Source organism: Syngnathus floridae, chromosome 18, assembly GCF_059516105.1.
Source record: "Syngnathus floridae isolate MCC-2025c chromosome 18, RoL_Sflo_1.0, whole genome shotgun sequence".
In the NCBI taxonomy this organism is placed as follows: Eukaryota; Metazoa; Chordata; class Actinopteri; order Syngnathiformes; family Syngnathidae; genus Syngnathus; species Syngnathus floridae.
The window spans coordinates 3,748,807-3,775,590 of record NC_142430.1 but is presented as its reverse complement, the minus strand read 5'-3'; the positions used below and the strand labels follow the sequence as shown (position 1 = coordinate 3,775,590).

Here is a 26,784-nt window from a genome sequence, read left to right as displayed (position 1 = left end):
GCGAACCAAACTGCTTTGAAAGGGGCAGGCCCGAGATGGCGAAGAGCCGCGAGCGCCTGAGCTCGGAGCCGTCGGTACACATGGCCAAGATGAACGTCATCATCCCCTTCTCGCCCGACGTGCCGTGCGACAGCAACGGCCAGCGCATGTGGTGGGCTTTCCTCGCCTCGTCCATGGTCACCTTCTTCGGGGGGCTTTTCATCATCCTGCTGTGGCGGACCCTCAAGTATCTGTGGAGCGTCTGCTGCCACTGCCGAGACAAGAAGGTATGATGTGCGCGGTCGACCCACCAAAACATTGGTGCTCATGGCCGGGCCAACTGTTGACAGCATCTCAAAAAAGGACTGTAGCCGTCGGTAGTAGGCCTAAGCGTTCACCAAAAACAAACACTCCAGCGTCATTTTTCTTTATTTATCTTTCTGAAAATGCATCCGCTTGGAAGTGCATTGTCAGGTTCTTGCATGCGTGCCGTGTAAATCTTTTGTTGTTGTCGTTGTTGCTAAGCAACTAGCAAGCGAGGAGCGTTTGTGTGCGTGCTTCTTCGACGTATAGTCAATCTGCGTCTTGTGTGTAAATTGGGGAGGATGAATGCACGAGGAACACCTCCCACCTGGCCCGCCCCGCCCACCTCCTTCCACTTGGCCCACCTCTGTCATGTCATTAGCACTTTTCGGAACTGCAACTGCACCAGCATCTTTCCCCCCTTTTTTTTCTCTCAGTTTTGACTTTTTGAGAGCATGCTGCTGTCACACTTTGACACCCCAATGTTGTGATGCATGTGGGCAAGAAGACGCTGTTCCAATTTTAAAAGTTTGCCCTTCTGTTTTTTTTTTATTGTTAAAAGTACACTAAATTATACATCAAATAAGCATGAGTAAAAAGGAGGTCTTTAAATGTGAGCCATTCTTTCAAGGTGATTGTCTGCCTGCCCGCCCGCTGTGCTTTGCTCAACGTGGTCTGGACGGACTTTTAAAGCTCGCCTCGACCGCTTGCATCCTTGAAGCGATCTGATTTCTATTCTGACACTTTGAATAATAGATGCACTTTTTTTTTTCATCACAATAGCGGCAAATGCCACTCTCTGATACCTCCTCTTTTGCCTGCGACCTTTTCAGATCAAATCAAAGCCTCAGGAGAATAATTGGATGTCAACCCCCCCCCCCCAATGAAGTTATTTGGTGAAATTAATTAAATATATATCCTTAATTAAGGAAATTGTGAAGAAGGTTTGCTGGACACAACTTGTGTTGTGATAAATGAGAGAAACAAACAATCTATTGAAATCAACATTCACCTCCAACGCTTTCGGAACTGGTAAAATCCGAGCGGGATAAATCCGACTTTCGACCTTCCTCGACTGCAGCATAAGGCGTCGCCAACTAATTGAATGTTCGAGCGCCGCCCTCGATTGAATGTGATTAGTGAGGTGTCGGAACAGAGCTGCACGGTTTTAGCACATAATTAACGCTTAGCTATTTTTGTTTTACTGCTTTTTTTTTTTTTTTTTTTTTTTTTTTAGAAGGATTATGCACAGAAATGATGAAGCAGGTGACATTGAGGCTGGGCTCCACTCAGTCAAGCCAGCCCCCACTTTACTCCCAATCAAAGAAAAAAAAATAGAATTTTCTGTCCCACTTTCATTCAGGAACCGCACCGGCTGACCCCGGTTGACGGCGTCCTCAAACGTGCCGACAAAGACGAGGCGGCGGCGGCCAGCGAGGTGGGATGGATGACATCGGTGAAAGATTGGGCGGGAGTGATGATCTCTGCTCAGACGCTGACAGGACGAGTCCTGGTGAGTACTCGGCGTCCGATGATGGTCACCCGGCCCGTCTCGGCGAGACGGACAAAGCTTTAAACAGTGTATTAAGGTCACACGCTGGCATCCCATAATCCCCCTTGCAGAGAACACATCTGGTCAAGTGAGGGTAGTTGACTCACTCGGATAATGAGTGGAATTACCTCAGTTCAGAGAGAAGGCTTTCCTAAGCAAATATGAGCACAAAGTGGTGTTGCCGACCAAAACAGTAGCACGTAACCCATCGCAGCTGGTACGACATGATACATGAACTGGAAGTACAGCAGTCGAGTGGCATCGCCATGGCAACGGCGGCTTCACAAGCAGACCTGTGTGTGTGTTCAGCTCTTTAATCAGCCACGCCAAAGCCCATTGTCACACACACTCGCCCAGTTACACTCTTATACTGCTATACTCATTTTATTGCTGTAATATTAGCCATTCTCCGCAGAGGATAAAGAATAAAATTGCACAGTCGTGCTTCCCTCAGCTTTCTCCCGCCCAAAGCTTTTCATTGGCTTAAATGTGGTATTTTTACTTTGTTCTATTTTGCTAGTCTGCTCCTTTAATTAGCAGTAAGTCATGTTTGAGTCAATAAAGTCTTATTAGCTCCGGGATCACGGGAGCCTGAAATAAAAGCGTGTTGACTTCGCAGACAATGCGTTGGTGGTGACACGCGTGCCTTGGGGGATCCCGTGTGTCATTCAATGCCTTATTGCGCATTGTCATCCACCATCAACACAATGTCTAAGCTAAGTTCTTTGTCTTCTGTATGGGAGAGTGTCAAATCAATCATTTCTTCTGGTTAGGAAAGTACAATGTTACTATTTTGTTGACCTGGGTCGCATGCTGGAGATTTGCTCTATTTCCTCTCTCCAATCAGCAGGACTTGTTTTTCGATCCACTGGCTCGTACCCCGCCTTTGCATCCTTTCAGTCTCTGTCCAATAAAAGCAGCTAATGAGTCGCACGCTGTCTCGCATTACGAGAGGCCATCGTGTCGAGGAAGTCCGCAAGATTGAATGACAGACGGTGGAGGGAATCCTCTTCTGTCTTGTCTTCAGGGCCCAAACATACATTTGGTGTTCGTGAGCGAACGTCAGCCACGCTAAGCTCTTTGAGCCTTGTCTCTGTGCCGCCACTGTTTGGGCCGCTGCCAGGGAGGCTTAAATCAAAACAGAGATGCCGTTTGCGGCACTGGAGTGGCGCTCATACGCTGGATGACATGTGGCCCGCTCACACGCATGATCATATTTCACTGCTAGTAACTGTGCAACCTAAATAAGATCATGTGCTCACTTTGAGTGCATTCAATGCCATTATTATTTGGTGCTACAGTTATGGTTTTTGCTTTAGTGTCGTATTTAGAGTAGAATTGCTTTGCTTGTCAAGTTGACAACTCATGTTATTTATTTCAATTATTATTACAGTGGACATTGTTCCACTTCTTCTTCTTAGGACTCAGGACTCACGCCGTCAAAAATGTCATTTGGCAAAATTCCTGCAGCAAGCACAACAAGTTTCTGGACTTTTGCTCCGAAATGACGGTGGCCGTATGTTGTGAGCTGGTGCCATTAGCTCCACAGCCAGTTGGGGCATTTTTAAAGTGTCTACTGTGCTTTGTTGATGTCAGTGTCTCCGTCCCAGTGCGCAGGGTGTCTTTCTAATGAGTCTCTAAAGTCCCAACTCATTGTTTACATCTTGGCTATTATCATAAATAGAGTTCAATAGCAGCAACACTGATGGTGGGACACTTGGCTGACTTGAGTACAGGCGGCATTTACACTGACAGTGTGAGTATAATATCAACAATATAATGTTATGTAAATTGTGAACATGTTTTTTTCCTCTTGTAATTGAGTAACTATAAATTAAATGTTAATAAAACAAATGTGTATTTCGTTTAAAGGATAGGAAATTAGAATATGCTGATGAGAAGTGAGGCATTATTAAATTGTCTTATAACAATAAGTAAAAGTTAATAAGTATGATATTCGAGGCATTAGCGAATCAGGGCGCAGCAAACTAGGGGTGTTGGCCAATGAGAGACACCGTCTTTATCGTCAGTGCTCGCCGTGCAATTAATTTAAAAGTAACTATAAATTAAATGTAAATAATATAAATATATATTTCTTTCAAAATGATAGGAAATTAGAGTATGCTGATGAGAAGTGCTGGATTCTGTCCACAATTTAGGGAGCGCGTTATCTGCGCCTCACGGCAAAAGCCATTGCCAATTACCTGTCATCCAATTTACTCACTGCGTGCTCGTTTGATTTCTTCAGATTTAGGAAAATGCTAAGACACTGAAGCAGAAATTAGACTTACACAGGTTGGTTGAGTTCAATCACAATTCTTGTTCAGACAACTCTGTTTTCAGGAAAGTACAATACAGCGCTGGGCCCTTCAAGAGCAGAAAGTCTCCATTCAGAAAAGGCAACGTCCAAGGTTCTCTGGTTAGTTTATATCAGCTGCACATGCCAGTGTGGGCCGAGTTTGATGGGTGATGATTCTTTGGGGTGGGGCAAGTTCGCCATGGGAGTGGGTGCTGGTTATGGGCGATTCGGTGTGGAGGTGGGGGCTGTTGTCTTCCATCCCGTCTTTCGGCCTTGGCGATCATGCATTACACAGTTCCTTAAGGGTCATTAAGCTATTTAGGCAATATATCAAGCGGTCCTCTGAGGATGCCATCTGCTCTGCCCTCCACTCGGCCCTCACCCACCTGGAGAGAAAGGACTCATATGTGAGGTTGCTGTTTGTGGACTTCAGCTCTGCCTTCAACACCATTGTGCCGCAGCGACTCATCTGCAAACTCGACGAGCTGGGCCTCAGTACCTCCCTCTGCAACTGGCTACTGGACTTCCTCTGTCAGAGGCCTCAGGTGGTGCGTGTTGGCGACAAAATCTCCGCCAGCATCACGCTGAGCACGGGGGCCCCCCAGGGCTGCGTGCTCAGTCCATTGCTCTTCACCCTGCTGACGCATGACTGGACTGCGACCTACAGCGACAACCGCATAGTGAAGTTTGCTGACGACACGACTCTGGTGGGTCTCATCACGAAAGGGCGACGAGACTCGGTACAGGTCGGAAGTTGACCTTCTGACCACGTGGTGCAGGGACAACAACCTCCTGCTGAACGTCAATAAGACCAAGGAAATCATTGTTGACTTCCGGAAGGGTCACACAACACACCTGCCGCTGATCATCGACGGTGTTGTGGTGGAGAGGGTGAGCTGCACCAAGTTCCTGGGGGTGCACATCAGTGAGGACCTCTCCTGGTCCGCAAACACCTCGTCACTGGCAAAGAAAGCTCAGCGCCGCCTTTACTTCCTGCGGAAGCTCAGGCGTGCATGTGCTCCTCAGGCAGTCCTGTCTACATTCTATCGTGGCACCATTGAGAGCGTCCTCACCAGTTGCATCGCTGTCTGGGGTGGTAACTGCACTGAACAGAACTTGAAGGCCCTGCAGCGCATAGTGAATACGGCTGGTAAGATTATTGGTGCTTCGCTCCCCTCCCTGAAGGACATTTACACCTCCCATCTCGCCCGCAAGGCAACCTCGATTGCCAGAGATGTGAGTCACCCGGCTCACTCTTTGTTTGACCTTCTGCCCTCTGGGAAGAGGTACAGGAGCCTGCGCTCCCGCACGACCAGACTCGCCAACAGCTTCTTTCTCCAGGCTGTTAGGGCCCTGAACTCGCTACCCCCTTCTGCGTAGCGTGCGGCACTGTTGCGCTATTTTCGGGAATGTCTGCTGTACGCGCACTTGCTCCTTTTTTTCTGCTCCTCTTATTTATTTATTTATTGTTGTGTTATTTATTCATTATTTATTCAGCGCGCTTTTGTTATACTTGTTTACTTGTTTGTCTGTTGTGAGCCATGTCTTGTCACCGTGGGATAGGGGGGAACGAAATTTCCGTTTCTTTGGCATGTGGAGAAATTGACAATAAAGCTGACTTTGACTTTGACTTTGAAAAGTCATTTGTTATTTCAAAGTGCTCAGAAATATATATCAGATCATACAGTTATAAAAACCTTTCTCATCACCACTTATCAAAAATGTCTAGTTATGTCTTCTTTATTGATTTGGTGTGTAGGTATAATTATATGCTTAAAATGTTTCTTTTATTTATTTAATATGTGAATATACTTGTCTGCTTATGTACTTTATTCAATGAGGTTTGAGCATATCTGTTTTTGTAGCTAGGCAGGACTTTTTGTATTTTGACCCCATTTCCTGCAGAAGGGAAGCATGATTAAATTGTAAAATTATTATGTTCGTGGCATTAGCGAATCATGGTGCAGCATACAAGTGGTTAACCAATGAGAGACACCGACGCTCGTCGTGCAATTAAGTTAGTTCTTTTCCGGAAAAGACGTAAAAAGGGTATTCGTCAGCTGCGTTTAAAGGCCTAGAGACATCCCTTTTTTTTTTCAATGAGAACGGAATTTGATAGAAGGTATAAAGAGAACACATTTGCCGCATTGGAAATTAATAATGGACACCGATTACTAAGAATAAAGCTAAAATTAAATGCCAGTTTATCGATCGGGTTCCGCACGCAGCCACACCGGTGGCGCCATTACTGTGACATCCCAAGTTGTACATCCGGATCTCAACAAACCCAAACAACATGGCAGATGATAGCGACAGCTCTGTTTCTAGCGGCAATATTAGCATCATTTTATCCGATTCAGAAACCTCTTTTGACGCAGAATATGATGAATCTAGCAATTCACTCGGGCTGGGCTGGGCTGAGCACTTTTTCTGAATTGTGCCCCTCCCGTCACTCTGGTTAGGTTGGCATGGTAAAAAGTGCTTGCTGGATTCTGTCCACAATTTAGGGAGCGCGTTATCTGCGCCTCACGGCAAAAGCCTTTGCCAATCACCTGTTATCCAATTTACTCACTGCGTGCTCGTTAGATTTCTTCAGATTTAGGAAAATGCAAAGACACTGAAGCAGAAATTAGACTTACACAGATTGGTTGAGTTCAATCACAATTCTTGTTCAAAAAGCTCTGTTTTCAGGAAAGTACAATACAGCGCTGGGCCCTTCAAGAGCGGAAAGTCTCCATTCAGAAAAGGCAAAGTCCAAGGTTGTTAGATCAGTTTTATATTCAGTAGCACATTGTGGGCCGGGATTGATGGGCGATGAGTCTTCGGGGTGGGGCAAGTTCGAAGGAGAGTCTGCTTGCATGGGAGTGGTGCTGATTATGGGCGATTCGGTGTGGAGGTGGGGGGCTGTTGGTGTGTGTGTGTGTGTGGAGGGGGGCTGTTGTCTTCCATCCCATCTTTCGGCCTTGGCGATCATCTTTGGCCGAGTTCTCGGGTGGGGGCTGTTGTCTTCCCTCCCGTGTTTCGGCCTTGGCGATCATCTTTGGCCGAGTCTTTGGGTGGCTCCTTCTGGCACCTGCTGGTTTTATCTCCACGTGACCTTCCTGTGAACATTCTTCTCCAATCTTGGACATACACTGTTGTACCTCATTCTTATTCTTTTAATTTTGTCATTTTGTACGAAATTATGTTAGCTTTTGGCTGTGACATCATTAATCTATTGCTGTTCTTTTGATACATCATGTCTTTGCTTATTCTTAGTTTAATCATGCTTCCAACCGTATCTTTTCTTTGTTAGGCAAACTATTTCCCTCTGTGCAGAGCGTTCAGTAGTAATCAAAAACTGGCGTCTAGCATTAGTCAAAACATAAGATACAATCAAGTACTGAACGGTCAAGACGACTCTGGTCGTGTCCATGATTCAGAGAAAAAACATCAGGCATGCATTACACAGTTCCTTAAGGGTCATTAAGCTATTTAGGCAATCTATCAAAAGTCATTTGTTATTTCAAAGTGCTCAGAAATATATCAGATCATAAAATTATAAAAACCTTTCTCATCACCACTTATCAAAAATGTCTAGTTATGTCTTCTTTATTGATTTGGTGTGTAGGTATAATTATATGCTTAAGATGTTTCTTTTATTTATTTAATATGTGAACATACTTGTCTGCTTATGTACTTTATTCAATGAGGTTTGAGCATATCTGTTTTTGTAGCTAGGCAGGACTTTTTGTATTTTGACCCCATTTCCTGCATGCTTTTGGGGGCTTTAGAGTGCCGAGTTGATCTCGGCACATGAAGAAATGACCACCTGCAACGTTTGGTTTAGGTTTTATAAGCATTTTTAATTGTATTGCTTAAATCGCATTTTCTCGACGAGCTGAGCACGTTTTCTGAGATGTGCCTCTCCCGTCACTCTGGTTAGGTTGGCATAGTAAAAGGTTCTCTAGGGGGCTTTAGAGTGCCGAGTTGACCACGGCGCATGAAGAAATGACCATCTGCAGCGTTTGGTTTAGGTTTAAATCACATTTTTAATTTTATTGCTTAAATCACATTTTCTCGACGAGCTGAGCACGTTTTCTGATTTTTGCCCCTCCCGTCACTCTGGTTAGGTTGGCATAAAAAAAAGTGCTCTTGGGGGCTTTAGTGTGCCAAGTTGACCACGACACATGAAGAAATGAGCACCCGCAACGTTTGGTTTAGGTTTTTTGTGCTTTTTTAATTTTATTGCTTAAATCGCATTTTCTCGACGAGCTGAGCACGTTTTCTGAATTGTGCCTCTCCCGTCACTGTGGTTAGGTTGGCATAGTAAAAAGTTCTCAGGGGGCTTTAGAGGGCCGAGTTGACCACTGCGCATGAAAAAATTAACATCTGCAGCGTTTGGTTTAGGTTTTAGGCGCATTTTTAATTTTATTGCTTAAATCGCATTTTTTCGACGAGCTGAGCACGTTTTCTGAATTGTGCCCCTCCCGTCACGCTTCGACATACTTTTCAAAGTCAAAGTCTCAAAGTCTCCTTTATTGTCAATTCCTCCGCATGTCAAGACACAAAGAGATCGAAATTACGTTTCTCACTATCCCAGGGTGACAAGACAGAGTTCACAACGCACATACAAGTAAACAACACAGGAAAAATAAAACAAGAAGTCGACATCATGAACATAAGAGTGATCGCACACTAGCCGCTCCCGATGCACAGCAGAGTCCGGAAAGATGACAGTCAACCAGGCCACTGTGAACACGAGCACACATCAGGCACGCACAGTCCGGTTCGTGGATCCTATCAGGCGAACGCAACCCATCTTGTCGTCCCGCGAACGAACGTACGCCAGGAGAATGGAAGGCACTGCTGGGCGAGCTGGGTTGGCCGCAAGCCTGGCCCGACGTCTCCGCGCTGGCCCCTCTTCTCTTTTTGTTTACATTCACTGAAGCTAAACGCATACAACTTGAGACATCACTTCCGGCTGGCGGCTCGGTGCAGTCAAACTCGTCTGCGCGGCAAATTTAAATTATATTTTTCAGAGCAACAGAAACCAGAGTGACGGGAGAGGCACATCTCAGAAAATGTGCTCAGCTCGTCGAGAAAATGCGATTTAAGCAATAAAATTAAAAATGCTTATAAAACCTAAACCAAACGTTGCAAGTGGTCATTTTTTCATGTGCCGAGATCAACTCGGCACTCTAAAGCCCCCAAGAGCACTTTTTACTATGCCAACCTAACCAGAGTGACGGGAGGGGCACAATTCAGAAAACGTGCTCAGCTCAGCCCAAGTGAACTGATAGATTCATCATATTCTGCGTCAAAAGAGGTTTCTGAATCGGATAAAATGATGCTAATATTGCCGCTAGAAACGGAGCTGTCGCTATCATCTGCCATGTTGTTTGGGTTTGTTGAGATCCGGATGTACAACTTGTGACGTCACAGTAATGGCGCCACCGGTGTGGCTGCGTGCGGAACCCGATCGATAAACTGGCATTTAATTTTAGCTTTATTCTTAGTAATCGGTGTCCATTTTTAATTTCCAATGCGGCAAATGTGTTTATACATTCTATCAAATTCCGTTCTAATTGAAAAAAAAAAAGGATGGCTCTAGGCCTTTAACAACAACAACGTCGCCATGTGACAATCAACTTTTCTCATCTTTCAGGTGGTGCTGGTGTTTGCCCTCAGCATCGGAGCTCTGATGATATACTTCATTGATTCCTCAGAGTGAGTATGACAGGAGTGATGTACCAACACAAGACATGTTTTGGGCTTTGTTTACTAACGGTGCCATTGAAATTGTTGCCACCCAAACGTCTGCGTGCCAACATGGTGTAAAGGTCAATGAAGCTAAGGGAAAGTCCAAAGTTCCTGTTGTGGGTGAAAACATTCGCTCATTAGACAAAAGGAAGTCGAAGAAGCCAAAGCAGAAAGCCGCCGCGACACGAATCAACGCAGGCGGCTTGGCTGGGGCGGCTCCATCACGTCAACGCGCCGGTGTCCACTTTCACGCCGTGCTCTCGTTACCTTTTCAACCGATGAGTGGTGAACTTTCAACCCCTGGCCTTGTTCCAGTACTCATTTTTCACTGCCCTGGGTTCAAATTTGCAGTTGGGTTTGGCACAATCCGGCCTTTCCTTCCCGTCATTAGCGCTGCGTTCGATGACGGATGCGCCGTCGCAGTGCGCTGCTGTCCGGCTGCCCCGTCGGTCTAGGCTGCTTGTTTTTGTTTTTGTTTTTGTTTAATGGGCGAGGACATCCCAGTCACTCTGGTCAGAATTTTGTTTCCATGTAACAAATGAGTTTGAAATTAATTTGATGAAATTAATCTAATTGTTTATCAGTAACCCCCCGACGGATAATGAAAATCGAGCAGCATTAAATTCTTCTGTCTGGGATGCGTTACTATTTTGTTCCTTGTATTAATGCGTCATAAAAATTTATTGGAGCAATGGCTATTTGAGGTGCAGTTGATCTTTTTCCCCCCAATTAGATAACTCACCAAGTGATTAGTTGTGACATGGCCTCAATAAAGGGGAAGCCATTATTTGAGCTCATACAATATTAATTATTCCTGACAGTACAAAAGAAGGCACAGTGCAGTGTTTTTTTTTTTCCCTTTCCCCCACAGAGCCTATATTTGGGGCATTGTGTCTACTCCTTGAAAACAATTACAGAATAAAGCCAATATAACATATTCATTATGTTCTCCTAAGGGGGCAAAAAGAGTATTTGAGGTGTTTTATCAACTTAGTCTTTTGAATGGATGTCCCACCTGGCGAATAATGCATGGTATGAATTTGACCAAAGGCTTTTTTGAGGTGAGGTGTTAATAAAGTTCAACGTCAGCAACGATAAAATAAATGCAGCATCCTTACTAACTTGTGCCTGCTTCAATGATTTCTCTTTATTTGTGCCAGATACGAGGGTTTATTGAGGGTGAGGCTCCCCGACATTTCTTATGGCTGCTTGACGGACGCAACCTTTGCATGCACTTAAGTCTTAAACTGCTGCTTTCAACACCCTAAATCAAATTTAAACACGCACACATGCTCGTGTGCATGCGTGCGTAGCAGCTTTTTAAGGCTCAAGGCCGGCTGCGCACCGAGACAATGCTTGTGAGCGCATGCGTCACGTTGCCGTCCACTGCACCGGTGATGACGAGGCCACGCTTCTTCTTGACGTCTTTTGCGGGCAAAAGATGATGAATGATGTGCATCCGAAATCTCCATTGTGACGCAATGGTCGCTGACGTGGATTTTTTTCTTGGGTCTGTGTGTCCCGCAGTCCCATCGAGTTGTGTCAGAACTTCTACGAGGATGTCACGCTGCAGATCGACATGGCCTTCAACATCTTCTTCCTTTTGTACTTTGGCCTCCGAGTGAGTCACAGCAAAACAAATCACAATGTCCTCAGTTATTATAGGAGCCAACCTACATTTCATTGTGAATGAATTAAAAAAAATAATACAAATCTAGAATCATATAATTATTTTTGTATAATACATGATTTTAACTTTGAAACTGAATACCCAAATAAATGCACATCCATTTGAATCCTACCTGGGTGTGCTGACGCCATAACAATAAATCCAAGTTGTGCGTATTATTAAAGGAGGATGGTATGAAAGTAATCCCGCCAAATGAAACGTTCTCATCGGCAGTTCATCGCCGCCAGCGACAAGTTGTGGTTCTGGCTGGAGGTCAACTCGGTGGTCGACTTCTTCACGGTGCCGCCCGTCTTCGTGTCCGTCTACCTCAACCGGAGCTGGCTCGGTAACTTCCTCGCCGCGCCGCTTTTCAGACTCTGGCGGTTTTTTGCACCCAAGTGTGAGTGTGTGAGTGTTTGCGCAGTGTTGTGCAACACGTGCGTCCTTTACCTGTGCAGGCAAATCGCACTGGAGTGGAATTGGGCCATGATTTTGGAAGGTGGGCGGGCAAACGAGTACAATGCCGTAACCGGCTTTGATGTTGACAGGAAATGAGGGACTATCGGGGATTATTGCAGATGGCTTTAAATGTTTATTTCGTTTGGTGAGGAACAAAGTCAAGTGCACGCGCACACACAAGCAAACACAAAGTGTGACAAATGTGTTGCGTAATGTCATCTGGGCTGTGAATGTTGCCAAAACTCAGGTGGAACCGGCCAGTGTAATTTTAAGGGTGGCGTCCTCTAGTGGATAATCTAAGCCACTGTCACTAGTGTCAACACATCAGACACTTGATTATATTTAAAGACATTTATTTCTGATCGTTTTGATTCCAATACTGTATTGACAGCACATATTAGTTTGTACTAGTCTTTCTATTTAAAATATCCAATATTAAAATGTGAAAAGCATCCAATACATTAAAATTAATTCAGTACAATAGAGAACACACTGTATGACTATTGGTTTTAACTAAATGAGTGCCAAAAGTTAACAATTGTGCAAATGTTTCTCCAGTGCATTGGCTTTGTTACTGTACAGCATCTGGCATTATTTCCGGGATTAGCAAAAAAAAAAAAATTAAATACTGTACCACAGATTTTCTCCTGGCGTTCGACACACGCACGGTGTCACGTGGTCGGCATTTTCCCGCTTAAAAACAACAAGCTGTTCTTTTGCGAAGCTTAAGGGAACAGGACATTTGTTGCGGGCTCTAAGGGCTGACCTTGAGGTCAGGTTGATGGACACGCTTGTTCCCACTTCTCGGGATGAATCCGAAAGGAGCTTATACGCCGTTGTGCTGCGCTAATATTGTGACGGCTTTAAGCTGGCCACAAGCACACTAGCGGGCTAGTGCAGAGGACCAAGGTTTCTAGTTTGGACTCAAAGACGTTCGCAAATGATTCCCACCAAGATGTTGGTGTACAAGGGGCCCGACGACGGCATCCAAACAGTGTCTGCCACAAGGCGACGCAAGAAATCCACTGGCGAGCTTTTCCAGAAAGGATATCGGGTCCGCAACGGCCACGACAAAGACGAGCGGGAGAACGGTGGCGGCTCCCGCTTGGCTTCCTGCTTCCACGCTGTCTCCTACTGGGGTAAGACGTGCGCAAAGCAACCATAGCTTTGCTTCCCGTTGGTCCATTTTGGTGTGGCGGTGACACGTCCACCTGCTGGCGGGCTTTGATGGTCTTCAACCATTCACAAAATAAGTTGCACGCGGCAGTGGGAGCTTTTCTCTGGTGTTGCTGAGTTTGGAAATGAATCCGCTGAAGCTGATGTGAGATTAACTCTCAGGTCATTTTTCTTTCATTTGTAACATGCAAGGACTTATTTTGTTTCTTTTTTTTCTCTTTTTTTGCTTTTGCCCCGCAGGCTTGAGGTTCTTAAGGGCCTTGAGGTTGATACAGTTCTCGGAAATTTTACAGTTTTTAAATATACTCAAGACAAGGTAAGAATTTTTCTTGTTTCTTTTTCTTGAGTGTCTACTCTTTGATTTGCTTTATGAGAATACACGATTCCATGTTTAATGTAAAAGCAATTGTATGCCGTGAATGAAACTATTCTTTTTGTTTGCCCCAGCAACTCCATCAAGCTGGTCAACTTGTGTTCCATCTTCATCAGCACATGGCTCACGGCAGCCGGATTCATCCATTTGGTAAGTCCACACATTCCCACCTAGTGCTTGATTTTTGCTCACTAGTCCAAGTACAAATACTTTGTTACTCTACTTGGACTACATTTTTCAGGCACCTGTACTTGAGTATTTCTCTTCAGGTGATTTTTTTTTTTTTTTTTTACTTTTGGATCTCCACATGATTGAAAAGATCTGTGTACTAAGCAACTATTTTGAAGTGATGTGTGGACTTTCATCTCCATTTAATAAAAACAAAAAGTATTCTGCTGCCATCTTGTGGCGTTTTATTAGGGCTTCCAGTGTGAGTCCGTTTTCCACGTATGATTCCAGGTGGAAAATTCCGGGGATCCTTGGGAGAACTTTCAGAACTCTCAAGCGCTTTCATACTGGGAATGCGTGTACCTGCTGATGGTCACCATGTCCACGGTGGGCTACGGCGATGTTTATGCCAAAACCACCCTGGGCCGACTCTTTATGGTCTTCTTCATCCTTGGTGGTCTGGTAAAGAAAATCCTCTCCTTCATTGAAAAAAAGAGAGATATTATCTGATTGTGCCGATGCTGAGAGAAGTCATCATTTTTTCATTTTCGGAAACATTGGAGACAAATATTCCAGTAAAATGCAAAGGAACAAAATTATGACTTGTGACTTTATATTTTATCTCAACATTCACACAATTGCCACGTGTCAGTCACTTATAGCTGACAATTTATTGTGAATTGTTCAAGCATTGTGGTTTCAGGTGCCCCCCCCCCCCTCCTCCCCCCCCCCCCGTCCTTTCCACTTCCTGACCTCCTGAGCCTTGAACCTTGTAAACCCCTTCTTGACTACAACAAACACCCAAACTGGAATGATTTGCAATGACACCATTTGATAAATGCAGCATTTAAAAAAAAAACCCATCTCTAAAGACTCTGTGACAGATGACTTGCATCGAAGGCATTGTCGAAAATCATGGTTTGGCGTGTTTGTTGATCTAAACATGGCAACTAAGGATTTCACTTTCATAGTTTGTTGTTTAAAGGTATCACACATGAAATTCCCTGCATTCACTTCTTCTTTTCCAACCAATGTGCGGTCATTTTTGCCCTCAAGTATGGACCTCGTCGTGACGGCTCATCAAATTGGCAATTGACAACATTTGATAGCGCTGCACCATTTTCATTTTTGTTGTTTTTCTTATGGCAATGTAACTGGATCAAATTTCAGGCTACATTGACGCAACACACTTGCAGTCATTGTGCAATGCCTCGCCTTGAAAAATCTCCTTTACCTGCCAAATCTGGGACCAAATCTTCAAGTTAGTGAGCCTGCCCTTTTTTTACTCTGCTCGACCTTTTCTGTCTCCTGTGTCCTCCTTAGGCCATGTTTGCGAGCTACGTGCCTGAAATCATAGAGTTAATAGGCAACCGCAAGAAATACGGTGGTTCCTATAGTGCTGTTAATGGCAGAAAGTAAGTATTTTCCGGGAGGCCGCAGCTGAGGCTTCTCCTGCATGCCCCCCCCCCCCTTTTTTTGTGTGTTGCTTTTTCTTTTCAACGCATGTAGGCCATGTTTGCCCGCTACGTGCCAGAAATTGCCGCTCTCATCCTTAATCGGAAGAAATACGGAGGGAGTTATAACTCGACCAGAGGCAGAAAGTAAGTCCAACCATGTTCTTCGGTGTGGTTTTTGTGTGACTTTTTCTTTTCTTTTCTCCTGGTGAGAAATATGAGATGTAAACATCTCGGCGTTCAAGTCACACTGTGACTGAAGACCTGGGCCATGCTTCCTTCCTTCCTTCCTTCCTTCCTTCCTTCCTTCCTTCCTTCCTTCCTTCCTTCCTTCCTTCCTTCCTTCCTTCCTGCCTTCCTTCCTGCCTTCCTGCCTGCCTGCCTGCCTGCCTGCCTGCCTGCCTGCCTGCCTGCCTGCCTGCCTGCCTGCCTGCCTGCCTGCCTGCCTGCCTGCCTGCCTGCCTGCCTGCCTGCCTGCCTGCCTGCCTGCCTGCCTGCCTGCCTGCCTGCCTGCCTGCCTGCCTGCCTGCCTGCCTGCCTGCCTGCCTGCCTGCCTGCCTGCCTGCCTGCCTGCCTGCCTTCCTTCCTTCCTTCCTTCCTTCCTTCCTTCCTTCCTTCCTTCCTTCCTTCCTTCCTTCCTTTTTTCCTTCCTTCCTTCCTTCCTTTTGTCTGCTTCTTGTCTTGCCGATGCTTCTGCTTCGCATCCGCTCGCTAGAAATTGTTGCTGTGTTGTTTCTTTTTAAAAGCAAAGTGGAACTGACTAGTCGGCATGTTGACTCATCAACGGGTTGACTAGTCTCCAAATTTTATTTATAGTATTTCCCCTTTCCCTCACATTTCTCCTAATATTTGGGCTTGTAGAATTCTAACATATTTGTAGTATATTGAAACATGACTCCATTTTTGTGTCGATAGTTTGCGCTATACTTGTTTTGTGACACTCCATACTTATTGTTCCATGTCTGAAAAAAATCAGCCTGGCAGTTTTTATTTGTTTGTGTTTGCGTTCAATCCGTCATTGTGTATCATTTAATCATTCCGTTCCATTTGCAGTACATCTCTCAAAAGTCGATCAGATAATCGTATAGTACACATAAAAATGTAAACACATCAAATAATATATACTGTATTTATTGTTCATTTAATGTGCCATAGCTTGCTGGAGTTTTTTTTTCCATCCAGCGCTGGGGAAAAAAACGATTTTAATTGGCTTTGGCTGTGCTTTCTCTTTTGTCTTCTTTTTTTTTTGGGCGTTTTGCTTCTGGAACATTCTTGGCCTTTTTCTTCAGTCTGACCTACACCCTCAGGACGTAGCTACATACGGCGGTGACATTTTGACAAAATGTGTTTCCTTTGTTTTCTTGCCGAGGTAGCCAGATAAAATGAGACTACTGTGCTATGCTTTATCTTTTTATTTTTTTGTGTTACCCTAGTTTACAATAATGTTGAATATACTTTGTAGTGCTGGATTTCAGAAGTTTGAGAACAACTAGTCTACTTATCCGCTCGGCCCTTGGCAAGAAGTAAACACCTTTTCCAAAGTGTTGCCTCGAATGAAAAATATGGCTTTATGGGCTATTGAGTTATTCGAAGCGTGGCAATTTATTAGCGCTGTAGCGTGTTTCCCTTAAAGGTTTTTCTCACAAATGATGAGAAAGACAATCAATTTATGTATATTGGGCCAAAGGATGTGGAAAACATGAAAGAAAGGGTATGTATGATATAATTTCATTCCCCGCATTGAATCTTGACTTTAAACTGCTTCAATTTTGTTTAATGTGGACCCTTGGATTGAATTGGATCACGCTGTTTCTATCCCCCCCGCTCTGCTTTTGCTGCCATTTTTTTTTTTTTTTTTTTTTTTTGCTTAGCCATGCTGACATTACAAAGTGACAGAATTGACATGTTCTTTCAAGAAAGTTGTCAACAACCAACAGCGCATCATGTCATTTTTTTTGTTTGTTTGTTTTTCATATATTATTTGATGACAATATTTTTGACAAATTTTCAAAATAATAGATATTTAATAAAATATGAATGTTAAAACTAATGTTTTGGACATATTTACAAAATACAAAATGGAATGAATAAAATATAAAGACATGTTACATAAACAAAATAAAATGATTCAAGACATATACAAATGTTATGCCTTTAACAAGATAAAATCTGTCCTTAAACGGTAGTGAAGAAGAAGAGAATGACCAGAATGGTGCTCCGTTATTTTTTAGGTCATCTGTTGAAGTGCTTTTTTTAAAGCAATTTTCTCCAATTTAGAGCAGCATCTAAAGATCTAAGCCCGTATTATCTTTAAATTGTCTTTGTTGGACGAATGAAAATGGAAAATGTGTGGATGTCATAATCTCCTCTTAAATCAACTCTGATCCCCCCCTCCTAATCCACCAACGCTCGGTCACGGCTGGCCCGCTCGCTTTCTCCATCCCATTCAGTGCTCGTTCGTCGTTCCCCCTTTCACGGCCTGATTTAATCACCTGAACGCTGATAGCTTCTCATGTCTGTCTGCTGCATGGCTCACATGGCGCTCTTGTCTCCGTGCTCCCCGCTGGAAAGTTGACTAAAACGTCTACGGTCTTCCCGTCAGGCACATCGTGGTGTGCGGCCACATCACGCTGGAGAGCGTCTCCAACTTCCTCAAAGACTTCCTACACAAGGACAGGGATGATGTCAATGTAGAAATTGTTTTTCTCCATAAGTGAGTAACAAACAAAGACAAATTCAACTTGTGTTGCAGTGTATTTTGAAAGTGACACCAATTTTGTTTCTGTTTTTCAGTATTTCCCCTAATCTTGAGCTGGAAGCCTTGTTCAAACGTCACTTCACCCAGGTGGAGTTCTACCAGGGCTCCGTTCTCAACCCTCACGATTTGGCCAGAGTCAAAGTAAAGGCGCCCAGCTCAGCCCAGCCCAGGCCATTTTCACCACCCAATTTAGACACAAATCTTTTTTTGACCCACAGATCGAATCAGCCGACGCCTGTTTGATCTTAGCTAATAAATACTGCGCCGATCCAGATGCCGAGGACGCCTCCAACATTATGAGGTGAGCCACATGGTCAATCTTGTCATACAGCCAATGTCCCAGAAAATAATCGAAAGTCCTGATGTTTTTATGTCATGATAGGGTCATTTCCATCAAGAACTACCACCCAAAGATCCGCATCATTACTCAGATGTTGCAGTATCACAACAAGGTAGGCAATGTCAACCCTGTCTTTTTTTTACAATCATTGAGTGCAGGCTGCCATTTTCAAAGATGTCGAGTGGACACAGATTGATTTCTTGTCCGTGTTATTCAGATGATAAGGATGATGGTTACATGGACATTTTCAGGCGCATCTGTTGAACATCCCCAGCTGGAACTGGAAGGAGGGCGACGACGCCATTTGCCTGGCCGAGCTCAAGCTGGGCTTCATCGCTCAGAGCTGCCTGGCTCAGGGCCTGTCCACCATGCTGGCCAACCTCTTCTCCATGAGGTCCTTCATCAAGGTACTTGAAAAGCACAGTGGCGCTCAACCTGGCCAAAGTGCTTTTTACCTTTGTTTTGACCATGGTGCAGATCGAAGAGGACACGTGGCAGAAGTATTACTTGGAAGGCGTCGCCAACGAGATGTACACCGAGTACCTGTCAAGTGCCTTTGTGGGCTTGTCCTTTCCTGTTATCTGCGAGTGAGTACTCGGTGATGATGCTGCACCACCGAGCTGCTTAGTGTACGTTCTTCTTTTGAAAATGATTCCTTTCTTTTCAGACTGTGCTACGTGAAGCTGAAGCTGCTGTTGATTGCTATCGAGTACAAGTCTGATCAGCGGGAGAGCAGGTAACCTATTCGTTGATTGTCAAGAATTGAAGATTTTCAATCCGTAATGATGTCGCTTGGCCTTGTTGATCAGCACGCTCATCAACCCTGGCAACAATGTGAAGATGCAGGAGGGGACATTGGGCTTCTTCATTGCCAGCGATGCCAAAGAAGTCAAGAGGTAACTCTGACAAATGATTCATTTTTGCTCCTACGCTCCTTTATTGTTTGGTTCACTCATGTCCACAGGGCGTTGTTCTACTGCAAAGCGTGCCACGATGACGTCACGGATCCTAAGCGCATAAAGAAATGCGGATGCAAAAAATGTAAGTTGTGGAATCGCGGGTAGCTGTCCAATTACTTTTGTCCACTTAGGCCAAGGATATCAAACAAAAGCTGACATTTTATTTCTGCTACTTGCAAACATTTCGACTGCCCATATGAGTCGGTCGCAGTACAGCAAATCACCAGCAGATGTCGCTACACTCAAACTAAATCGCCTAAACGATGATGAAAGCATCGCTCTCTTCAATTTTGAGGAATATTAATGTATATATCAGTGGTGCTGCTCCTCTCGTTAATATTTTCTGTTTGATTTTTTTTTCTTCCCCAGCTAAGAACACCTACAACGGATACATCAAATCAAGTAAATGCGCCTTCCTCTCCTCTCGTCACGCAACGTTTTAAAGTGTTTGCTTTATTTTGTTTGTCATGCACTATGTAACTCCATCATGTATGAATTTAGTAAAGGGATATTTTATAAAAACGTTGCAGTGCGGAATGAGAGTGAAAAAAAAGTGTGGAGACTATTTTGTTCGATTGTGATGTGACTATGCAAACCGGATAATGTCATTGCAGTTGAAGATGACCAACAGTCATCCAAAAAAAAGCAGCGTAACGGAGGCATGAGGAATTCCCCCAACTCCTCCCCAAAGATCCTACGGTAGGACGGCCCTGCAACGGTAACACCTCCGTTTCATTGTATTCAAATTCACAGCTCAATTAAATGTTGTGCAGAGAATTATGAGTTTAACCAGAACGCTCAATTGGGGCACGGACGCAAAGAAACAAAACTGAAAGCGGGTTTTGCAGCTTGAGTAGCTTCAAATATCGTCCATGGTCAACAATCCAGATGAAAGGCTGACATGGCAGGAAATCATCTTTCAAAACTTGTTCCCTCAGACACGACCCTCTCCTCATCTCCGTCAGCGAGCAGATGGAAAGTGTGGATGAGAATGTGAAGAAATACGACTCCACGGGGATGTTCCACTGGTGCCCGTCCAAGGACATTGAGAAGGTTGTCCTGGTGAGCGTGGCACAAGTACCCACACTCCACTTCAGGACCTTGGATAGCGAACCAAAGTCATTTTCAGTGTTCATCTTGCTTCTTTCTCCTCGTCAGACTCGAAGCGAGGCGGCCATGACTGTGCTGAGCGGTCACGTGGTGGTGTGCATCTTTGGTGACATCAAGTCTGCAGTGATTGGCTTGCGCAACTTTGTGATGCCGCTGAGGGCCAGCAACTTCCACTACCACGAGCTTAAGCACATTGTCTTTGTGGGCTCGCTGGAGTACCTCAAGCGCGAGTGGGAGACGCTGCACAATTTCCCCAAAGTCTCCATCCTGCCCGTCAGTCACTTTCATTCATTGTGCCACTTGTATTGCACCTTACTTCGGTTCCTATGGAATAGAAGTCTCTTTTTTTTAATTCAGATTTAATATTAATTTAGAATTTATTTTATTTTTATGTATTTATTTTATTTTTATTTAGAATGTATTCAGTGCAAATGTAATTTAACTTTAGGTGTACTTTGTTGTACGCGTTAAAAGCAGCCCATGGCTTTATCTTTGGAAACCTTGCTCAGCTAACAATATTATTTGACGCAAATGGTATCAGATGACATCATTTCAATGCACAGAAGTTGTAAAGATGTAGATGGCCTAACAACATTTCCATTCTTTCATCTCTTACCCCCTTTCCTCCGGATAAGGGCACGCCGCTGAGTCGAGCCGACCTCAGGGCCGTCAACATCAACCTGTGTGACATGTGTGTCGTATTGTCAGCCAATCAGAACAATATCGACGACGCCTCGCTGCAGGACAAAGAGTGCATCTTGGCCTCGCTCAACATCAAATCCATGATCTTTGACGACAGCATCGGCGTCTTGCAGGCCAACTCCCAAGGTGAGCACCGTAGCCACCCAGATGTATAGGTGGAAATTGCACGCTAAAGCGATTCAAGAAAGACTGTGGGACAGCTTGATTGATTGAAATTGTAAAGGATATTGAAATTCTGCATCTGTGTTTGCCCCTCGTAGGCTTCACGCCACCGGGTATGGAGCGGTCGTCTCCCGAGAACAGCCCGATCCACGGACGCGTCCGTCACACCTCGGTGACGACGGGGGCCAACATTCCCATCATAACTGAACTGGGTAGGCCTGACGTGCATCTGTTAGCGCCCGCGTCGCTAAAGTGTTGGAGTAACACGTGTTTATCCCTCGATGCCCGTTAACAAAGGCGGGCCAAAAAGCGCCTGCCGTTTCACTTGCTCAGGATAACAGCAGCGGGACCGGCATACAAATGATTACCGAGCTGGGTAAGAGAAGACGCTGACAAATGGGTCTGCTTGGCCTCAGCGCTTCTTTTTGCCTTTGGGCCCACGTTTTACAGCATTCCGCTTGGAGTTGTTTCTTTGGCTGGAAAATTCTAAACACAAAGCCTCTTCACATCTAAACAATTCTGCTTGCTGTTCAAATGTCACATTTATATGGTTGATCTCATTGTGATATCTTAAAGCATGTCAGTATGTTTTTTGTTTTTGTTTTTTTGCGTGATGTTTGTAGTTAACGATTCCAACGTTCAGTTCCTGGACCAGGACGACGACGACGACCCCGACACGGAGCTCTACCTGACCCAGCCGTTTGCCTGCGGCACCGCCTTTGCAGTCAGTGTGCTGGACTCCTTAATGAGCGCTGTAAGTGCAGCATTCCACCTAAAAAAAGATTTATAATAGCAGGTAAAAACAAAGTATTTGCACGGTGCTCCTCCTGTAGACGTATTTCAACGACAACATCCTGACGCTGATCCGCACGCTGGTGACGGGCGGCGCCACCCCAGAGCTGGAAGGACTGCTGGCGGAGGAAAATGCCCTGCGGGGCGGCTACAGCACGCCGCAGACGCTGGCCAACAGGGACCGCTGTCGCGTGGCCCAGCTGGCCTTGTACGACGGGCCCTTCGCCGACCTCGGGGTGAGGCCGTAACTGATGGCCTTGCATCAGCATTCCTGTTGACTTTTTGCTGTGGTAGTTTTGTGAGAAATGCTTCATTTTTCTGTAGGATGGCGGTTGTTACGGTGACCTGTTTTGCAAAGCCCTGAAAACATACAACATGCTCTGTTTTGGCATCTATCGGCTACGTGACGGACATCTTAACGCTCAAAGCCAGTGCACCAAGCGGTGAGTCTTGTGTCTTAATGGCCATAGGTGTCACAGAATTTGTTTCAGTCGGCGTCCTCAATGTCCTTCTTAGATACGTCATTACCAATCCGCCCTACGCCTTCGAGCTGGTGCCCTCAGACCTCATCTTCTGCCTCATGCAGTTCGACCACAACGCCGGCCAGTCGCGGAGCAGCCTCTCGCACTCGTCCAACAAGAAAAGCTCCTCCGTACACTCCATCGGCACCGTCAACCGAGCTAACCGCAACAAAAGTAGGGACCCACGGGACAAGCTCAAATACGTAACGACACTTCAGCATCTCATGGTACAACAATAAACGCAAACCCACTGGTTTTTGTTGTTTTGTTTTTTACCAAGCTTGAATGACTCTTTAGCATTTGCTAGCATTGCATTTGAGAATACGGTCACTTTTCAAAATAAAAATTAATAAAACAAAATCAGCAGCCTGTCGCACCATACCAAAAAAAAAGTTCTCAACAGTTTGATTTTGTTTAATATTTCAACGGAAATAGAATACATATAGGAAAACCACACTTCCGGTTGTTTTGATGACGTCATAAAACTGTGACTGATTAGGAACGCGCGTCTGGTGGTCTTGCTCTTCGTCGCGATTTCTAGGATCGGCGTTCAGACGCGGTTTTCGCGCATTAGGTCGTTAATGTCCTTTTGGGAATCGCTGCTGCGTCAACAAAGTAACAAGAATACAAAGCGATTTGAGTTTGAGATGGACCAAAACACCCCAGACTGAGGTCTTCGTTCCGCTGCTCCAAGTATTTCCCGCTTTGCTCAAGTCGCTTCGGCAACTTGAGTTTCTTCGCATCCAACACGTACAACATGTCGCCGCCGCTCTAGCGTCGTCTCAGGGATGGACTTCAGCGCATGCTATGTGGACACCATGTCCAGCGTGGCTGTCGCCGCTCGCCTCGGCGACAGGAGGCGCCTGAGGCGGCTGCTTCGCGAGGGACGCAGTGTGTCCTGTACCGACAACCGGGGTTGGATGCCCCTACACGAGGCGGCCCACGCCGGCATGATGGGCTGCCTCAAGGATATTCTCTCGGCCGCCAGGACCGGTAAGCGCACCCGCAGCCTTCTCCTATGTGTGATGAAAAGTCTAATTGAGTTACAGTGTAACTCGGCTCCCCAGTGAATTCCTAGCCCCCCCCCCCCTCCCCGTCGACTGACTCGTCCAACCGCACATGTTGTGTCCAAATTGTTGTCCGTCCACCCCCCCCCCCCCCCCCCGTCGACTGACTCGTCCTACTGCACATGTGTCGTTAAACAAACGTTCGAACTTCTGACTTCGGACTGCCGCCCCCCTACCGCCCCCTTCAACTTCTGACTTCGGACTGCCGCCCCCTTCGTCCTCACCGCCCCCCTACCGCCCCCTCCGTCCTCACCGCCCCCCCAGATCTTTCCACCGCCCCCAGGTGGGCAGTACCGCCCACTTTGGGAACCACTGAGTTACACAAAGGCCACTATTCTGGGACAGATCTTTGAAAGATGCTACAAGCATCTCGTCTTTCCAAAGCCAGGCGAGTTTGATGAGCCCAAGCACCCCTGATAGTTATGCACGGCGCTGCTTAGGTGGGCAGCCTCTTCAGGTCCAGGGGCAGCAGTCTTTTTGCATTAGCAGCACACAATAGAAGCTCTTCACTCCACGTCCACCCGAGTAGACTTTTCCCCATGTGCAGGCGTCTCACTGTCAGAATTCCGCACGTACGTCAACTCCAGCACCCACGAGGGAGAGACGGCCTGCTTTCTGGCGGCAAGAGGGGGCCACGTGGGGGCTGTACGGCGTCTCCTCAAATCCAAAGTCAAAATAGACCAGCTCACCAACGACCTCTCATGTCCGCTTTATGCAGGTAGAACTCTGTGTGTGGGTGTGTGCGTGTGTGCGTGCGTGTGCATCCCAGCAGCTAAGTAACAAGTGCACTCCGGCAGCGGTGGACAACGGCCACATTGAGGTGGTGCGCTTGCTGATGGACAAGGGGGCAGAATTGAACAGATCGCACACAGCCACCTGCTGGACGTGTCTTCATCTCGCCGTCTATCGGGTCAGGAGCGTCCACACGCACACACATCCGGCTGTTTGTTCAAATGTCTTATATCTGTTTGGTTCATCGCAGAAAGTCAGACGCAGGAAACGTTGAGCACATAAGGACCTTTTCGACCTCCTCTATGAACATGTTCCAATCTTGGCCCCGCTCTTGTAGGATCATGTGGACATCGTGCGGATGCTAGTGCAGTCGGCCGAGCTGGAGGTGCGTGACGACTACAACATGACACCGCTCTTCCTGGCGGCGAAGCACGGTCGGCAACAATGTCTAGAGCTCCTGATCCACGCAGGTAAGCACAGGGTCATCTCGGCCAAGGGCCATATCCAGAAAAGTGGACTCTTTGGCAAGAGAAATGCCAAGGTCGTTGCTCCCCCCCCTCGTCCAGGTGCCGACGTCAACGCACAGGCATCGGACATGGCCTCACCGCTGATGCTGGCTTCCCAGCAGGGTCACGAGTCTTGTGTGGAGCTGCTGCTGGAGCACAACGCCAACGCCAACTTGAACTGCAGCTACGACTGGCCCCAGCTGCCCATCCACGCCGCCGCACAGTTTGGCCACCTCGGGTAGCTGCTCGCTCCTCCGCTAAACGGGGCTCAACCAGGTGGAAATAACTTGCTGTGACGTTTTGGTGAGACGCGGTTGTCCCCGGGCTGACAATCGTGGCCGCACCTGCATCCGAAGCTGCGACGTAGTAGACGACACAGTGGAAGTTCCCGTTCTGCTTTTGCTAATCGACGGCCTCCGCTCGCAGAATCCTGCGCCGGCTGCTGCCCGTCACGATTCGCCAGTGCGACCGCAGCGAGGGCTTAGTGAGCCCGCTCTACCTGGCCATTCAGGGTGGCCAAGCGGCCTGCGTGGCACTGCTTCTGGAGCAAGGCTTCAGCCCGGATGCCCAGAGCCGCCTGCACTCGATGGGCCCTCATTCGCCACTCAGCTTCGCCTTCCACAGCGGATACAGGCAGGTCACAGCTCACCCGATTTCTGACTTTGATCGTGTGAATGCTGCAATACAATACGCATCTCTGACGTGCCATACGTGCTTGCTCGCAGTGACATATCTGGGATATTGCTGGCGGCGGGGGCGGCGCTGCACAAGTGGGAGTGGAAGCCGGTGCTAGGCCAAAAGAACTCGAGCCTGCTCAAGCTGGTCCTGGAACACAGGTGAGTAATATTTGCCCCAGCGCCTCTATTTCCGCCTCCAAAATATGTTTGGAATTTGACGAGCCGCTGCCACTGGGGGGAGCCTTCACAAATGTGTAAACTGACTTGCAGGTGGCTTTACCCCCCACGACACCCCCGCGGCGATTCGAGCAAGGTGGCGTTGAGGCGGCCCGAGTTGGACGACATGTTAAGGACTGCGTTGAAGCTCTTGGAGTTTGCGGTTGACTGGCTGCCGCCGCTACTCCGGGCCGGGCTGGACCCGGACTCGCTGCTGCGCTCCATCGTGTACGGCTCCCGCGTCCGCTGCTCGCCTCGCCTTCGCGCTGGCAACGTGCTACCTTTTCCTTGTTTGCGCTTCCAGGCTTGAGAAGGTTGACAGCGAGCTGCTCAACTTCCTGCTGCAGTTTGTCAACTGGTCGACGATGTCACCCGCTTTGAAAAGCATCCTGTGGCGAAGACGGGCGCAGGAGACGTGGCACCCACTCCCGCAATTTGGTAGCAACACTAGGAAATGCCTTCATTTTGATTTTCTGACAACAGTAACATTTTCCCCGCCGCCTCGTCCTCCATGTAGACTCGGTCCCCGACCTGTCACACCTGTGCCGGCTGCGCATCAGGACCTTGATGGGACCAGAGGAGGTGATGAGGATGGACGCGGTCGGCAAGCTTCCCGTGCCCCCGAGCATCCAGCGCTTCCTGCAGTTCACCAAATTCGTTCCTTCCAATGTTTTCAGTAGGCATTCTGCAAGTTTCCTCTCCAGCGGGGAGATATAACTGACAAGAGTTGCTTTGTTTGAAAGGGTGATGGGTTTGGAGTTTTGCTGCATGTTATGTTAGAAGTGTTCATACATTCAGATTAGAAATTGCATGTTGTTTCTATACTTTTGTTACCCTTCCTAAATTAAAACTATTGCATTGTGCAAGTGTCTATCAGTTATAGAAAATTCAAATAGTTTGGATGTCAACAAAATTCAAATAGTTTAAATGTCAACCAGCTCAAGGTGGCATTCCAGTCCCTTTTCCATGTCGGAGGTGCGAAAACGTTCTGGAAGGCAGCATGAGTTAGAACAGAGGGCTGTAATTGGTCAGCGTATCAAAGAAAAATAAGGACATTTAGCTCTGTGA

General features: G+C 46.4%; 2 protein-coding genes and 1 long non-coding RNA gene across 9 annotated transcripts; 2 read left to right on the top strand and 1 right to left on the bottom strand.

The window, feature by feature from the left end:
• Window positions 1-35: 35 nt before the first annotated feature.
• LOC148382262 (calcium-activated potassium channel subunit alpha-1a-like) lies at window positions 36-22,773 on the top strand. Of its 6 annotated transcripts, none has more exons than XM_088360479.1 (28): window positions 36-266; window positions 1,646-1,795; window positions 9,781-9,842; window positions 11,403-11,496; window positions 11,779-11,890; window positions 13,420-13,495; window positions 13,627-13,702; window positions 14,012-14,182; window positions 15,230-15,321; window positions 17,777-17,887; window positions 17,968-18,073; window positions 18,151-18,233; window positions 18,315-18,384; window positions 18,524-18,679; window positions 18,750-18,859; window positions 18,940-19,008; window positions 19,082-19,168; window positions 19,237-19,313; window positions 19,601-19,633; window positions 19,846-19,930; window positions 20,170-20,293; window positions 20,390-20,614; window positions 20,977-21,169; window positions 21,304-21,417; window positions 21,829-21,959; window positions 22,039-22,233; window positions 22,322-22,440; window positions 22,514-22,773. In XM_088360479.1, the coding sequence occupies exons 1-28, from the start codon at window positions 36-38 to the stop codon at window positions 22,755-22,757; spliced, it is 3,396 nt and encodes a 1,131-aa protein (XP_088216605.1). In that variant the 3' UTR covers window positions 22,758-22,773. The 6 variants fall into 6 exon arrangements, with proteins under 6 accessions (XP_088216605.1, XP_088216606.1, XP_088216602.1 ...); XM_088360480.1 differs by lacking the exon at window positions 15,230-15,321 and adding an exon at window positions 15,044-15,135; XM_088360476.1 differs by having other exon boundaries at window positions 20,170-20,614.
• LOC148382261 (uncharacterized) lies at window positions 20,166-23,626 on the bottom strand. The gene is made up of 3 exons (XR_015854116.1): window positions 21,574-23,626; window positions 20,958-21,452; window positions 20,166-20,665 (listed from the first exon to the last, which is right to left on the bottom strand). It is a non-coding gene; the product is annotated as an uncharacterized LOC148382261 (long non-coding RNA).
• asb3 (ankyrin repeat and SOCS box containing 3) lies at window positions 22,983-26,582 on the top strand. 2 transcript variants are annotated; one of them, XM_088360505.1, is made up of 11 exons: window positions 22,983-23,211; window positions 23,294-23,511; window positions 24,133-24,303; window positions 24,383-24,495; window positions 24,655-24,787; window positions 24,884-25,061; window positions 25,250-25,456; window positions 25,549-25,659; window positions 25,771-25,944; window positions 26,021-26,154; window positions 26,234-26,582. In XM_088360505.1, the coding sequence occupies exons 2-11, from the start codon at window positions 23,307-23,309 to the stop codon at window positions 26,431-26,433; spliced, it is 1,626 nt and encodes a 541-aa protein (XP_088216631.1). In that variant the 5' UTR covers window positions 22,983-23,211; window positions 23,294-23,306; the 3' UTR covers window positions 26,434-26,582. The 2 variants fall into 2 exon arrangements, with proteins under 2 accessions (XP_088216631.1, XP_088216630.1); XM_088360504.1 differs by having other exon boundaries at window positions 22,983-23,511.
• Window positions 26,583-26,784: the final 202 nt, after the last annotated feature.